The 16,427-nt window shown below is 27.7% G+C and overlaps 1 protein-coding gene across 1 annotated transcript in view; it reads left to right on the top strand.

Moving 5' to 3' along the window:
* Positions 1 to 9,777, top strand: part of LOC107447917 (polyphosphoinositide phosphatase FIG4) — a 32,652-nt gene extending 22,875 nt beyond the window's left edge. The window contains exons 17-21 of the mRNA XM_016062955.4: positions 463 to 610; positions 1,958 to 2,210; positions 3,317 to 3,396; positions 6,828 to 6,911; positions 8,154 to 9,777. Of these exons, the coding sequence (XP_015918441.2) occupies positions 463 to 610; positions 1,958 to 2,210; positions 3,317 to 3,396; positions 6,828 to 6,911; positions 8,154 to 8,331 (743 nt within the window). The 3' untranslated portion in view covers positions 8,332 to 9,777. The remainder of the gene's footprint in view (positions 1 to 462; positions 611 to 1,957; positions 2,211 to 3,316; positions 3,397 to 6,827; positions 6,912 to 8,153) is intronic.
* The last annotated feature ends 6,650 nt before the right edge of the window (positions 9,778 to 16,427 follow it).

The following is a 16,427-nucleotide window of genomic DNA, read 5'->3' as shown; positions in this document are numbered from 1 at the left end:
AAACATTAACGAGAAAATGGCCGTCCGCACGGACGTCAGATTCGAGGAATTCATTGTCCGCGGGGAATTTTTGACCGCCGAGGACTGGAGGACGGGCGGTTTTTCTTTATATTCTTTTCAAGAACTCTGCGCAGAGCACACGACCATATTTTGGTAAATTTTGTGACTTATTTTAAATATTGACTGCACAACACTTTTAAAGCTTTTAGAATAGACATAGCGTTTTTTTTTCATTCCTAATGAGCCTTTCTTTATTTCTCAGAGTTTTAATTTTGAAATCAGTCAGCAATTTGCTGGACAGTAATTTTAATTATTGAATGTTTACTCTTTTATTTATGTATTAGAAAATTCATAATTTCAGAGCATGTCATTAGGAAGTTTGAGAAAATAAATGTAATTTGAAATTACTGTTTTGATTAATAAAGTTGCATTTTGAAATTAATTCTGATTGATGATTTGTAGACAAGAAAGAGTTAGAAAATTCCTTGGCTGAAATAATCAAAACATATCCTGCTGATCCAAGGACAGATGGTTTTTTCGATCATTATCGACCTTTTGAGATGACATCCATCACAGATTTGCTTGCCTACACCATGAATCATTCAATGAGGTATTCAAACACAATAAAGTATTTTATAAATTAATAAATCTCTTTATTTTAACACCATTCTCAGCTGAGTTTGAAATTGCTGTACTCTATTATTATTTTTTTTTAGTCAAATTGATTGATTGAATGAGGTTTATTACATCAATGAGCTCATGCTTTAATTGCTTTGAACAGCAACTTTTTTGATTTCTAAGTCCCAAACTTAAATTTCTTTTAGCAAGTATAGCATATGATCAGCATCTTTTCACTTTTAGTGTAAAATCCATATTGTACAGTATAACAAAACTAAGCCTAAAATCATGTAATTGGAACTTTCGGAAGTTAATTATAATATTTATTTTTAAAATGATTAGTAGACTAAAAAATTTTAGCTTTTTTATTTTCAGTTAAATCTAGATTTTTCAAGCAAATCAATTAAGGGGGTGCTAATTGATTGCTCTACCTGTATAGTCTTAAATATGTCTTTGCATTTAATTTAAGGAAAATTAAATGCATAGCCGCCCACTCTACTTGTTTTTCCAGTATGCTACAGGATTTAGCCAGTTTCTCCTGGTCTACTGGTTTTATAAAAGTTCTCCAGGTTTTTGTATATTTTAGAAAATTCCCTAAAATTGAGTAAGTCTCCTTAAAAAATCCCCATTGAAATAGAATTTTGGCGCAGATTATTACTTGCTTGAATATATAAATAAGTGTTACTGATACATAATGAAGCGAGCGTTATTTATAAAAGTCAGATTAAAACTCTTTTTGTTCTAAAATGTTAAGCTTGTTTTTATTCTGAACTCTCTTTTTAAATTAATTAAATATTCTTTTAACTATCTTTGGTGAATTAAATGCCTTTTACTATTCAAAATTATGAATAAACATAATACATAACACTTCAGGTTCATTTAATTTTGTTCATAATTGAAAAATATTTCAGTTTTTCTATTTTGATGACTATAAAAATCCCTACAATTCCCTATGAGTAAAATATTTGGTACATTTTGCGTCAATTATCATGAAATTTATATTAGTTCGTAAAATGTACTGGATTTTTCCCTATCCTTGTTGGCAGCTATGTAAATGAAATATTTAAAAATAGCTTTTTGTATTATTATTTCTATTTCGATGACTATAAAATCTCTACAATTCGCTATGCATAAAATTTTAGTACATTTTGCTGCTATTATCATGAAATTTATATTATTTCGTAAAATCTAGTGGATTTTTCCCTATGCATGTTGCCAACTATGTAAATGAAATATAAAAAAAAAAGCTCTTTTATATTGTTATTTTTAGTGTCAATTGATTTTAGTTCATTTTCTGAATATTTTTGTTTAATTTTCTCAAACTTATTTGGTTTTTTAGAGACATGATGCCCAGTTTCTCATCAGATTTCAGCCCATTTGCTGTGCGCGTGAGGCCTGGCAGGAAGCGTGAGAGTGTGGGAGAAACACCCCCAAACCCTTCAGTGACTGGAATCTCCTCTACAGCTTCTGCGTCTAGCAGTACAAGTGGTACAGATACGGGTGATGACTCTGACAGTGAGGATAACTTTGTTCATTTGGATAGTGAAGATTCCAGCTATTCACTCTCATCTTCTCGAGGAGCAACATTTGAAGTGAGAATAGTTTTTTATTTCTCCAGTTATTAAATTGATTAGTAGGGCTTGCACTAGTGACTAAAATGTGACTATCGGCTTCTAAAATGAAGGTTAAGTGACTATAGAAAGAATTATAGTCACTTAAGGAGGTTAAGTGACTATAATTTTAAAACCCAGCTAAAAAAGAGACTATTGTCAGAAAACTGGCAGATAGTATTATAGGAAATGCTACAATTTCAAGAAAATACTGTTATCAAGCCAATTAGTCAGACTTAATCTAGCTATGAAATTTATATTACAAAATTAGATTTCAGAAAAGCAAAGGAATATTTGTGGAAAAAAAGATAAGTAACCACTTAAAAAAATTATGTGAATTTACGAAGGTAATACCACAAATCAAGCACATTCAAAAGCTATAACTCAAATTCAAAATTTGCGTGTTTATCTCATCAAATTAAACATATTGATTTTTTTTTAAAAAAACGAAAATTTCAAAAAAAAGAAGAAAAAAACCTTCTGGGAATTGTAGCAAATTGACCATTTTCTGTTGAAATATCAATAAGAAATGATTGACCTATTTGAAAAGTTTAAAAAATCAAGAAAAGTGATATAAAAACATATGAAAAATAATTATCTATTGTTGAAAGCAATAGGAAAGTATTAAAGTTTATTTTCTTAGTTATGATCAACAATCAACAGATGTCCAATTTTATGACCAGTTCAAAATTTGATTAATACTCTGTAAAATATGGTAGATATTTTTTTAAAATACAAAAATGTCTTTCAGTTAAATTTTAAGAGACTTATTACTCTCACACATCTTCAGTTAAGAAGTATTTTGAATTTTTTTACATACATTAGTAATTATTATAAATGTATGAGCCTTGTTTCAACCAAATATTATTAAAGAATGATTCAAAATAATTATCAAGAACTTATCAGGGAAATGTGCAACTGTGTTTCTAGGAGATACCACTCTGATTTGATTTAATTAATTAGCAAAGATTATCAAAATTAGCCCTCTTTAAAATAATTTTATTTTTGTAAATGTTAAATAGTTTTTAAATATGATGTGATTTTTAAAATTTAATTTGTTAAGTGAAATGTTTCCATCCTTTGTGTAGAACATGTTTACAACAATGAAGCAAGTTTATGGAACAGAACTAAAAAATCCTTCAGAAAAGAGCATGAAGTTATACAAAAGGTAATTATAATTGTCTAAGTTTAATAATTATTTTAATGATAATTATTTTGTAATTATTTTATCGTGTCTAATTTAATAAATTTCTATCCTACAGAGGCATGTATTTAATATTGACTGAACGGTTTGCCTATGAATCAGGATTTGTACTGTTGCGTTCTAAGCATAAATGGCCCATAAACTTTTTTATGTTTAATGAAAAAAAGTCTAAATTCTTTTTCTAGTTGGCTTTTGTTACAATTAGTTGCTAATCTAATTCACTCTTTTGAAGAGTATCGAATTGTAGTAATTTTATTTTCAAGTTTTGCTGAAAGCATTGAGCCCAGTTTTTATGTGAAAATGTAATTAAAAAATTACTGGAATAATTTCCAAATTGAAAAAAGGTGTATAAAAGCAAATTACAACTTCCAAATTCTACTTACAGTTAATGTAGATATTTTATAGGTAACTTTTATAAAAAATAAATTTTTAAAATGTTCTAAATAATAACAAAAGCCAAGTTTTAGGATAAATGGAAATTTTCAATTTCTTGGTGTCTTTCTTTTCTGAGCCTAAGAATTTGATATGCTTTGTAATCTTGCAATCATAATTCTTTAAATTTATTTATATTAAATATTTTTATCTTCATTATTTGCATGTGAATAAGAAATTACCTATACATGTGTAAGTTGTTTATATTTTTCTTTCAATTAGGATTTAAGTATATTTTGAAATTTTACTATTAATTATTAATGTTGTCTGCACCATGGTATTTTTTAGTTTTTGTGGCCTGTTATCCAAAAATGGTTGTGTAGTGCACAAAATGAAAAACGGACCACCATGAGAAACTTTTGATCTAATGATTGTATTTTAACGCTCTTGAATTCAATCTTAATGATTCAAGGCGGTGATCTCAAATATGCTAATTAATTAATGCAGACAATAAATTTAAGTTACAAAATCAAACAGAAAAAAGTACTTTTTCTGAATAAACATCTCTTTTTTTGATGGATTCAGCCTTCTGACCCCCAAAATATAGGTAATAGGGTCCTAATAGTTTGGCCAGGAGAGCGGTTCAAAGTCTGGACCCCTTAATGTAAATTTTGTATTTTGGGTATTTTGCCATACCTCGGAAACATTTTAAGCGAACTGAAATTATTTTTACATATTACTATAAAATTCATTTATCCAAAGATAATTCAATGCAAAGTATCAATTTTAGTAAATATTTCTTATTTTTTATTATTTTATTTAATTATAGCCGAAATATTTTGAATTGTAAGGTATAAAATTTTTTACAACACTTTAAGGGATCTAATTTTACATAGCAAAATAAAAATTTTGAGCAAAATTGGTCGAATTTCTGAAAATTGAAAATACAGCTTTTTTAAAATTCAATTTCTCAAGAACTATCTTACCGATTTTGTTCAAACTTTGTATTTTTTGTTGTTTAAAAAAATTTTTTTTAATGATATAAAAAATACCCTACAATTCAAACTTTTTTTTTGACTGTAATTAAATTAATTATAAAAAATTATAAATATTTACGAAAAGTGATATTTTTCATGAAATTAGCTTTGTATCAGCTAATTTTAAAATTGTATGCGAAAATTTTTCAATTTGCTTAAAAAGTATTTAAGATGTGGTGAAATACACAAAAAAAATCACTAAGGGTCTAAAGTTTGGACTGTTCTCCTGAACAAAATATGGGGCCATATTTTGGATGTCAGAAATCTAAATCCGTCGGAAAAAAATTGTTTATTCAGAAAAAATATGTTTTTGGGTCTGATTTCGAGAGTTAAAATATCTTTTGCTCTAATTAATTACCATATTTGTAGTCATCCCCTCGAATCATTAAGAGTTAATTATAGAAGGTGAAGATCCAATCATTAGATCAAAAGATACTCAAAGTGGTGAGTTTTTTATTTTGGCCACTGTACATCCATGTTAAGAGATGATGTATATTTAAAATAAATAATGCATCATTTCTTAATAGTAATATTTTATTCTGAAGAGTAATTTTAAAGTAATTCAAAAGGTTCAAGTTTTAAAAGCTGACAACTGCTGCACTGTAGTTATGATTCAAGCTTAGATTTCAGAGCTTAAAGTAGCTTCTAGACTCAGAACTACGACCATATCTTTATGTCAAACATTTTCTTAAACAGAACAAATTCACTTTGAAAAAATCCATGTAGTTCAAGTGCTGTGTGTTAATTATGTATATACTATTTTATTATGAGGATGCTGTGTTGCCTACCAACTGAGAACCCAGATAAAGTTATTTTGCCTTTTCTTTGTTTTGAGCAGAAATTTTAAATAGCATTTTTTTTTTTATAAACTATATTTTTTAAAGTTTTGAATGGCTTTTTTATTTTGTCGCTAAGATACCATTAAACTGAAATAAATAATTTTGAGTTTAAAAATAATCCTGACAGTCACAAATTTAAAATGGATTAGATTTTAAATAATTGGATTCATTCCTTTAATTAGGATACAATGATAATAATAAAACTCAGTAATACATCCTCCATACTCAATTCTATCAGTAGTAAATTTTTGACGTAAGCAAAGACCATTTACTTCTTCATAGGAAACTGTTCTTTAAGATATGTTATATTGTATCTTTTATTTGCATTGCTGTAAACATTAAGAAATTATTTATTTCATACAAGAAAATTTTTGAGTAACAAGCAATTCAAAATAAGCTCAAAACTACCAGGATACCTAATAATAACTCTGTTCATATATTAGCTGATATCACTATACAACCGGATATAATAAATTTTAAAACTGCAAATCAATGCAATGTATTATATTTGATGAAAATAAAAATTCATTTGCTTAAAAGAAAATTGTGTTATATTATTTTTTTGTTATGTATTTTTAGTATACTATGTGTATATCTTGGTATATTTCAAGGTGTATCTTGATATCTCAAGTATATCTTTAATTTCTTAAGATTATTCATTTAATACAATGTGTTGTTCATCAGAGAGAGAATATCAATTTGATCCTCTTTTTCATAATTTAAAATATAGCTTATTCAGGGTATGTTTTTTATTGTCATGTATAGCTTATTAAAATGAATAAAACATACCTGCCAACTTTTACTCTTTCTGAGAATGGATTTTTCAAGTGGTAGTAAAACAATCACCGAAAAACAATCTTATCCAAAAATATATTTATATTTTGACTCGGTTAAAATCCGCTGTCAAACAGATTAGTATGCTTTTATATATTTGTTGTAATTATTTATATGTAGTGGTGGTCAAACTCATTTATAATTATTATTATAATTCAAAAAGTCTAATGGCATGACATGAGTTTCGGTACCACTTTATATACGAAATTAAAATCTTCCGGGAAAACCGAAAGAGTTGGCAGGTATGATAAAATATAATATAAATTTTTTTTTTTATTTTCTGTTATGAATTAGAAATATTGTTTATTTACAGATATGCTGGCATCGGGAAATGTGCTGGTCTTTGTGAACAACAAATCACCTCTGATTCAAGATCTCTAAGTATATCATTCAAATTGTGAGTCATTGCTTATTCCTTTTTTTAAAATTTATTAGTTTTATTAAATGAATTATAATCTATTTATTTATTTTTAATATGATGATTTTCAAGTTTAGGAATTGCAAAAGAAAAATATCATTGCTTTATGAAATAAATATGTTCAGGGAAAATTTCTTCCACAGTGGAAAAAATAATGGAACAAACCAATTTTGAAAAATAAAATAAATTGCAAATACAACAAGTGATAAAAATAATTAAATGATTTTAGCCATCATGTGTGAAGTATTTGGCAGATTATGTGACAGTGCCACACTGCACATATTGCAGCATTGTTCCTTAAAAGATCAATGGGGTTGAATAGAAATGGGAAAGAATCTTTAAGGGTTGAATTGAAGAATAAAATGGACTGATTATAGATTGAAGGAAATATTGCTGAAAACAAAGAAATGACAATTAGACAAATTAGATGTGTTGATACTGAGACATTTTTGACTCAGACTTAAAAACCATTTTTTGAGAAAAGGGCTTATGATTTTATACCTAAATAAGTAATATTCTATACCATTTTAGGTTTCATTCAAATATGGTGTATATTTGTGATAAGCATGTTTTTGAAAATGTAGTCATCATTGTCAGCAGAAATAAGCGAATTACAAATACTTACGTTGGAAAATTGCAAAACCTTCTTTTTTTTGTTGTAGTAATCTAATTTTACGAATTTTATTAATTAAATTCAAATAAAATATTTAACTATATGTTAAAAATGGGCCTTTTAATTCTTATTATAAAAATTTGTAACTCTTTCAAGAAATTCTTTTTAAAAAAAATTTAACCTTTATTTCAAATTTAAAATTCTTGGTTTAATTTTTTAAATTAGTTAATTATTTTCTTGTGTTTTAAAAAATTGAAAATAAGGAACTTTTAGCATCGTACATAATCATTTCTTATACCTCCCTTTTGCCAGCAAAAATATTTCTGCAGTTTTGGGTACTTATACATAATTTTTCAAACTCACTTAATTCCTTCAATTTTCATCAAATTGAAATAAAATTTAGTCACAATAATAATAAATTACGTAATCTTAAATTACGTAATCTTAAATTGCACTTTCAAATTATGCAATAAAATTTTTTTTCTCCAAATATTTCTGCTAGTTGAAACTTTTTAAGTGAAACATTTAGTTTAGTTTTGAAAACACTTTATTCCATAAATTTGTATTAAATTTTTAGTGTTTTTAATTTTTTGAAAATTGTTTTACAGAAATCAGAAGAGTAGTTTCTCCAATGATTCCACTAGATGTACTGCCTTACCTACAGTAACCAAAGAATCCATAGATATTTACTCTACGTATGTTAACAAAGGCATAAATGGAGCACCTGAGCCATCGAAAAATTCGTTTGACATTTATTACTCTTATTATCTCAGCAAACATCAATAAAAAATTATTCCTACTCTTTTTAAGACTATAATATTGACCTCGAATCAATGTACTACAAGTGATGAACTTATCAAGTTTTGATGTCTATGAATTTTGAAAAACTATTTTTAACATTTAATTGCACATATAATTTCATAATAAGTAGCCAATTTAAATGATTTATTGAGCTAATGGAAATAAAATTTTTAATTAAAACAAAAGTATTTATGATTTTTTGCCAACATATATATGTCAATTATCCATTTGTATAATGTATCCTATACATGTTGGATCATCGAATGTTTTTTTTTTCTATTCTAGTTCATTGATTGGCAAAAATTAAGATTATTTATAATTGTGATAAATTGCATAATATTGAATTTTATGCCTCTCTTTGACTATAGACCAGGGAAAAGTCATAAAATTTATCCATTTGGAAAAATCAAGGACATGTCAAAGAATTTAATTAAAGTTCCTAAAAATTGGTGAAAATGAATTAGTGTAAGATTTTGAAGTGTTCAAAAATCCTGAATTTTTTCCAGAAAATTCGGTCTTTTAATAATTTTAAAAAGTTTTCTTTTTATTTTCAACTGTAATGGCAAGTATAAGTTTTTTCTAATGTATTTTATGCATAAGAATAAAGCTTGTTTGAAAAATTTATAATAAAATTTGTGGCACCACTAACAAAAATTGGAGAAATTTATTAATATCTGTGTGGAAAAAAATGAGAGAAAAGTTAAAATCCCCCCCTTGAGTCTTTGTGTTTACCTTGTTTATACTTATTTTTAAAATAGCAACTATTGTTACTAGTTTATTCTGTATCAACATTTATTCATAAAAATAGTCGCTCACTGCACATAATGTTTAAGGTTTTTAATATATATTAAATAAGCCTCCTGAGCATTTGTGAATTTTGATTTAAAGCTTTTTTTTTTAGAGAGGCCAGGGATTTATAAATCCGTGAGAAACTAGTCTGTTAAAAATTCTTATTATACCACTTGTTAATTTAAAGTTATAAATTATATCACTATTTCAGGTGAAAAGATTGTCTTGTAAGGTATATTTTTAACATTTAATTATGGATTTATTCATTATGATATATATTTAAGTTCATCTGCTACTAACATTAGGTTCAGTTGTGTAGATGCCTGTTTCTAACTTCTAAACTGTATACCCTTTAAAAAAGAAATACAAAGGAATTAAAAAAAAAAAAAAAAACACCTATCTAATTAAAAATACTTGTTGGGAAGCTATGTCTTGCTGAAAGTTTTTATAGCTAAAAAAATTAATTATTTTCTAAGTTTGTTTTATTCAGTTTTTTTACTATACAAATTCCCTATTTATGAGCTATTTATAACTGTTATATTTTTTATAAATATTTAGAAAAGATAATTGTATATAAAATGTGAATATTGTATTATATTGACTTCATTTATTTATAATAAATAAAATTATTTTGTTACAAAACGTTTGTTGTGGTGAGTTATGGGACAAACATAAAAGCAATTTTGCATTTATGTATTTATTTATTTTGTAATTTACGTTTTATAAAGTTATCACTGAGTGGTACATCCAATTTTCACATGAAAATTTCGTTTTAGTAACAGATTCTATAGGGCATGTAACCAATAAAATCAATAATAATAGATCTGTTGCAATATTTATTAAATAATGTAAAAATGAATTTTTCCCAAATGTTATAAACCTGACTAATAAACAAGAAAGAATTCTTTTTTTTAAAAAAAAAATTTAAATTATAGTTAGAGTTAAAATTTTTAAGAGAATGATATTTCTTGATTCTCATTAAATGAAGCACACTATTTTTGCAATAAAATATGCATTATTATAAATAATAGGCTTAACACATCTAGAAATTATGTAACTTTTGCTTGCCTGCTATGATTGTTTTTAATTTAAATTATTTAAAAAGACACTATTTAGTGATTAAATTCAGGAGCATTCCATTTTTTTCTGTCAGTTCCCTTGTTTGTCTGACGCAAATTTTTGCTCAAAAGCTAGTTTAATCCTTCTTCATCGAACTCAACTGGGTGGCAGGAGCGAGTTGCATCTTTGAAGTCAAAAGTTTCATTTTTATACTCGGTATACTGATTGCTAGCGGTTTTTTTTTACTTATGGTTCCCTTTCCATATGCAGCACGAATGTCACGAGCAGCATTTTGTGATCTTAGAAGCACAAAGGAAAGAGGTATCAAACATGCGTATTTTTCTTTATTTGAATTAATTAGTGATCTAAAGCTTAACATCAGTTAACTAAAAAGCGTCGATTTTGGTAGAACAAAATGGCTTCTTTCGAGTGATCAAAAACAGCCAATTCTTAAATGATCGGGCTCCTTCATGTGGAAACCCGATTTATATATATGAAAAAGAGAAAAAATAGCTTTACTTTATAATGGTATGGTTTACTAATGGTTAATGCTGTGAAAATAATTTTTCACATCATTTGTAAGCAAATTGTTTTTAAATATATTTAAACATGGAAAGTCTCTATGCATTTCTAAACTTGGGTTATGTAAAATATTTTAAATTTTGAAAACAGTATGAGAATCGGTTAAATATATCAAGATATTGATGTGATATTCGGGTCATAATTAAGGTGAAATATCAAAACTGTTTTCTACAAACTTTATTGACCACAAGGAATAACGTAAACTTACAACACTCTTAAAATTATTGTATTTGCATTGAAACGTTATCTGTTAATTTAATCTACGATTTAATCTTATGTCAATTTAATCCTTATTTTCTAAAAAGAAGATATTTAATACTTTATTAATCGGATTTTGTCGTCTGAACAATTATAAAACTGCATAGTGCGATTAAGCTCTTGGAATTGAGTTCTCCTAACAAAAAGATGCCCTCGAAAGGGTTTGTTTCGCTATTTTATATTTTTGGTAAACACATTTTTTGTTGTTGTTGTCTATAGCAGGAATTTTCATTGAAGATACCGAATCATTTAATTAGTATATTTACGGATATATTGAGACAAGTCATCGTTTTAGAGATATGATTAAAGTTGTAAGATTCATATTTCAAGCAATTGTATATTCCGTGCATCATATAATAACATTCTTTTATTGTATGCTTAGTGGTGCCATCTGTTGCCACATAAAAAAACTTAAATAAAACCATATTGAATGTTTCGCCTGAGAACTTCAAAACGACCGTTGCATTGCAAATCATTGTTGTTGAACAACAAAATGGCCATTTCATGTCTCTGAAGCAAATGGAAGATATGTTTTAATTTCAAATCTCTTTTTATATTCCTTTCATATTTCTGGATGTGTTTTTGCAACATAGAATTTTTTTTCTGTTGTTGTTACGTCTCTCTTGGAAGCATTTGAAAATTTTGAACAACTCTACTTTTTTTTTTTTCAAAAATTCTTTACATATGGTTTTAATTACTTTGCAAGCAGCTCAGGTGTCTATTGAAATGGATACTTTAACGATATTGTATGCTAAAAGATGGAAAATCGATCTTTGTTGGGATTTAAATTAGAAAACGGTATTAGACCGACCTTTGTTTGACAAGCCCAGTGTCATGTTGTCTGGTTTAGGGATTATTTACTTCAGAAGAATTTTTATTCTCGGAATTCTTGGAGCACTTTTCACTTATAGCTTACTTATAATCAATGTCTATATTTTAAGTTAAAATCAAATGCAAAATTTGATTTGAGAAATGGACTACTTAGTTGCAGCTATCATGTTTACGAAACTAATAACATCATAAAACAGATTCTACTGCAATTAAGTGCTTACTGAAATATCAAGGGAAGGATAAACTGAATTTTTTCTTCTTGCAATTGATTTAGCGTTCAAAAGTAATGAACGAAACCAAATTTCATTAATTTCTGACTATTCGTGGAGCCTAAAAAGACAAATCATCATTTAGCATAAAAATTGGAAGGTCACCAATATTTGAAATCGGCTGAAATAGATTTGCGTAAAGCATCACTTGAGAATCGTATTACCTCTAAGTACTTGTCAACTAACGCTGAGTGTAAATCTGATCCCAGGTTAATAAAATAAGTAAAAAGTGGTAGCAATATTTTTAGGTTATTCATTGCGAAAAATTATCAATCGCATTACGAAGTAAATCTATCTCCAATCCTTTGGGTACAAGACAAAATTTAAATGACGAGTGCATACTTGTCAACTTTTAATCCCTTCCATTATGATTTTTCCCAGTGGTATTAAAATGGAATTAAAATTTCAATTTTAAGCAAAAAATACGCTGTATTTGAAAAAGCTTAAGCTGATATATGCTTAATTTTTTTTAAGAATAGTGGTGATCAAAATCATTTAAAAATTAAGTATATAAAAGAAAAAATTATATATACTTACTACCACTTTAAATATGAAAATAAAATTTTACGCCAAATGCGTAAGAGTTGGCAGGTATGCGAGTGACACTCATCATGCGTTTATTACCAATAAAAAAAAGTCGTGAATAGAATATTTTGCTTGCTGTCAGTCCATTTCAGAAAGAAATAATGCATTGATAACTGCCACATCTTTTGAATGATAAAGCATTTAGTCAAGGTGTCAGGTTATATTTGATAACTATTTAAAAAAAAAAAAAAAAACTTTTTTAATCAAAAAACCTACAACCAGGATTTTAATTTAGTTGTTTCCTCTTAGTTTAGCTTTTGTGCTGTAAAAAACCTTGAATTATTTTGAATTTAAATGGCTCCCTAATCGTAATACAGAGATTTTGAAACAATCAATATAAATTTTTTCTCTTAAAGGATTTTTCTGCAGAAACTTTTTAGAAAATCTGTGACATGATATCAATGCGTTTGTATTTATTTTGGCCGATTTCACTTGGAATCAGCCTATACTATGAAACGCAACGCTTACTATTTCAGAATACTAGATAATTACACTACGGAGTGTAAAGCTTACTTTCTTTTCAAATCTTTGCTGAATCGCAAATAGTGTCAGAAATCACACTGTGCAACAATTTTTTTCTTTTTTTTTTTTCGTATGTATACAAAATACTTGATCTTACGTAATTCGGGAGCAAGGAAATAACTCTTAAGACAAGAAAACATATAACCTTTACCAGGGCCGGATTAACCAATAGGCACACTAGGCACGTGCCTAGGGCCTCCGAAAAACTTGGGAGAAAAAAATTTGTTGACAAAAATAATTTAGCTTTAAAAACAACAAGTGTATGTTGCACAAAATTATGAAGATACAAATAAAAATATAATATTTTTCGGTAATAAATTATTTTGCAGAATCTTATGATCTAATATATTACTTTTTTGCGATTTTTGGATTCAACGAAATCTTGTATTATGCTGTCGAATTCCAAACTACGCAAAATGTCGGATTGAATCGACATAAGTGCGAGCGATGCCAAACGATCTTGATTCATTGTTGAACGCAAATAATTTTTTATCAATTTTAATCTGGAGAAAGATCTTTCTCCTTCTGCATTTGATCCAAGAATCGACAAATATATTCTTAATGCAATGTGAACGTTAGGAAAAGTATTCACAAGTTTATCTTTAATTTCAGCCTTCAACATTTCTTGTGCAGATTTATGTTCATACAAATTTGAAAATAGTAAAAATTCATCTACAAAGCTTTCCTCTAAATCGGATGAGTAAATCGCAAATAATATGCAAGAAAATTTTAGCATACATTTTGAAAAGAGGGGAGGAGTGGGGAATTAAATTCAAATCATCAATATGTTTAAGAATAAGTATATTAATGTCTTTAAAAGAATGTTTTTGGAAGTGAATAATTTCGATATCAGAATTATTATTTTTTTGAAAGTTTTTAATAACTGAACGATGACTATTTATTCTTTTATTATTATTATTTTAATTATAATAATTCAAAGTGTAACTAAATAGTTTTATTTTGAACAAAGTAATGGTGAATTAAATAAATCAAACAATTATAACTCCGCCCACAAATAAACTGCTAAAGAAATACTTTGATTACAGGTTTTATCTTTTTACCCTGGTTGATACGGTTTTATGCTGGCACGTATTTGACTGTCCTTGTTTGGTAAGTTTTTTTGCTGGAAAACAGCTCTGGTGAAGTAATATTAGTATATTCTGCATCAGGGGTTTCCAACTTGCATGAGGCCGGGGGCCACAATTAAAAACACAAATCAAATGGCGGGCCGCAACTTTATCAAAATTTTTTGCAGAACTCTTTTATGTTTGAAGGAATATAAAATATTACTGCCAGAGTTTTACCAAGTTGTACAAAACAAAAGTATTGAATTACAAATTAAAATAGGACGTAGATTTTTAAAAATATTAAATAAATAATAAAAATTCGGGCTACAATAGCTTAATGTGCACCTCTATATTAAACAATTAATGTGCAACAGATATCTAATTGTTAAGGTATTAAAACTTACATAGTAGTATGAGAAAATTGATTATTAATTGAATTGAATATTCAATGAGAAAATTGAGGTTTGTCTGCTGCAACCACCAGAGAATAGAAAATTACAGTTTAAATTTAAAATTTACTAATGTGTGTGAAAATATTTTCGTCCAAAATGAGTGGTTTCAAAAAGTTAAATCGGAGAACTTCTTCGAGAAAATTTCTGATACGCACATGCTAAGTTATATTCCCAAAATACAAAAAATGAAATAAAAAAAGAGAAACATACACGATTATTTTTGTATTTGAATAAATAAAATAAATTTCTTTGCACCGTTGGTATGTTAAATTTCTCAGAAACGAAGAAATTATGTTTTTATTAACGAGAAAAGTATTTTAAACCCATACAAATTTTTTACGAAAATTATCCGCAAAAAAATGACAAATAATATAATTTAGTTCGCTGGCCGGATGCGGCCCCCGGGCCGCCAGTTGGAAACCCCTGTTCTACATTCAAGACTGAAAAAATATAAAGTGGGCGGATCTTTAACTTTTGAGATTCCAGAGCGGTTAGCGTGAAAATCATAAAAGGAGAGGGAGCGAGTTAGCAAAGTTTTGGAGCAGAGGTGGCGGCGACAGCCAGTGGCCCCCATCCCCCCCCAAGCTCTTGGGCAAAATCTAAATCCCCCCTCAATCTTTAAGTGGGCGCATCGTGCGCCCACCTTCCCCCCTGGCGACAGCCAAGTCACTACGAAAAATTAACGACGTAGATGAAGCGATTTATCTCTAAGGGGATTTCATTTCACTTTTCTAACGAAGCTCAGACGTCTGGATTCCTTAAATAGTAGGATAGATAGCTGAGCGCTATAAAAGGTGTGTGGTAAAGTACTTTAAATGACACATTTGGAAAAATAATGAATAAAATTTTTTTTTATTTCATTTACTGGTAAATATTTTTTTTTTAAAAATTAATTACGCCATGGAGCAAATTTTTTGTTGCATTTATACAAGTACTATTTCATACAATTTCGAATTGGTACTTGTACAAGTATTAATTCAGATGAAAGGATTAAAAATTCTACGCTAATTTTGTTTTGAAAAGTGCAGATGCTTTTCAAAAGGATTTTAAGTTTAGTTTTTCGGCTGAATGTGCAAATATAAAGAGAACGTATAGATTTATATACATTAGTCTACTCCCCTTAAAGTAACACTTAAGATAAAAAACGTATGACCTTAACATATCGCATCATAAATTTAAATATATTGTCTCCTTCTTTCTTCCACACCCTATGTACTAGAAAAATGGGGATACTTGGCATTCACTCGAATGAATTTCGAATGAGCGGTATCTATATAATTTGATTGTGGAAAAGATGTGGCTTGTACTGTAAAATCTACAGCATATTTGAAATCATTGATGCGAAACTATATTATATACGTTAAAAAATCTTATGCAACAACAAAACAAAATTGTCCCCATTGTCATCTTGTATGAAGCAGTGTACGAACTAAACTAATTTTACTTTTTCAAATTTTTAACGAAATACAAATGTTAATTTCCTTAACTTTTTTCAAACTGGGACAACTAATAAAACTGATTTAGAAATCCAGATTCACAGTCCAGAAATAAATTTCCATATTCACAGATTGTTGATTAATAAGTTTTAAAAAAGGCAATAGAATTGTGCAATTTTTAAACATATTATTTATGAACATACTAAAATGAACATATATATATATATATAT

Source organism: Parasteatoda tepidariorum, chromosome 9, assembly GCF_043381705.1.
Source record: "Parasteatoda tepidariorum isolate YZ-2023 chromosome 9, CAS_Ptep_4.0, whole genome shotgun sequence".
Lineage (NCBI taxonomy): Eukaryota > Metazoa > Arthropoda > Arachnida > Araneae > Theridiidae > Parasteatoda > Parasteatoda tepidariorum.
Note: the sequence above shows the minus strand (reverse complement) of the source record. Positions and strands in the feature narration are given on the sequence as shown.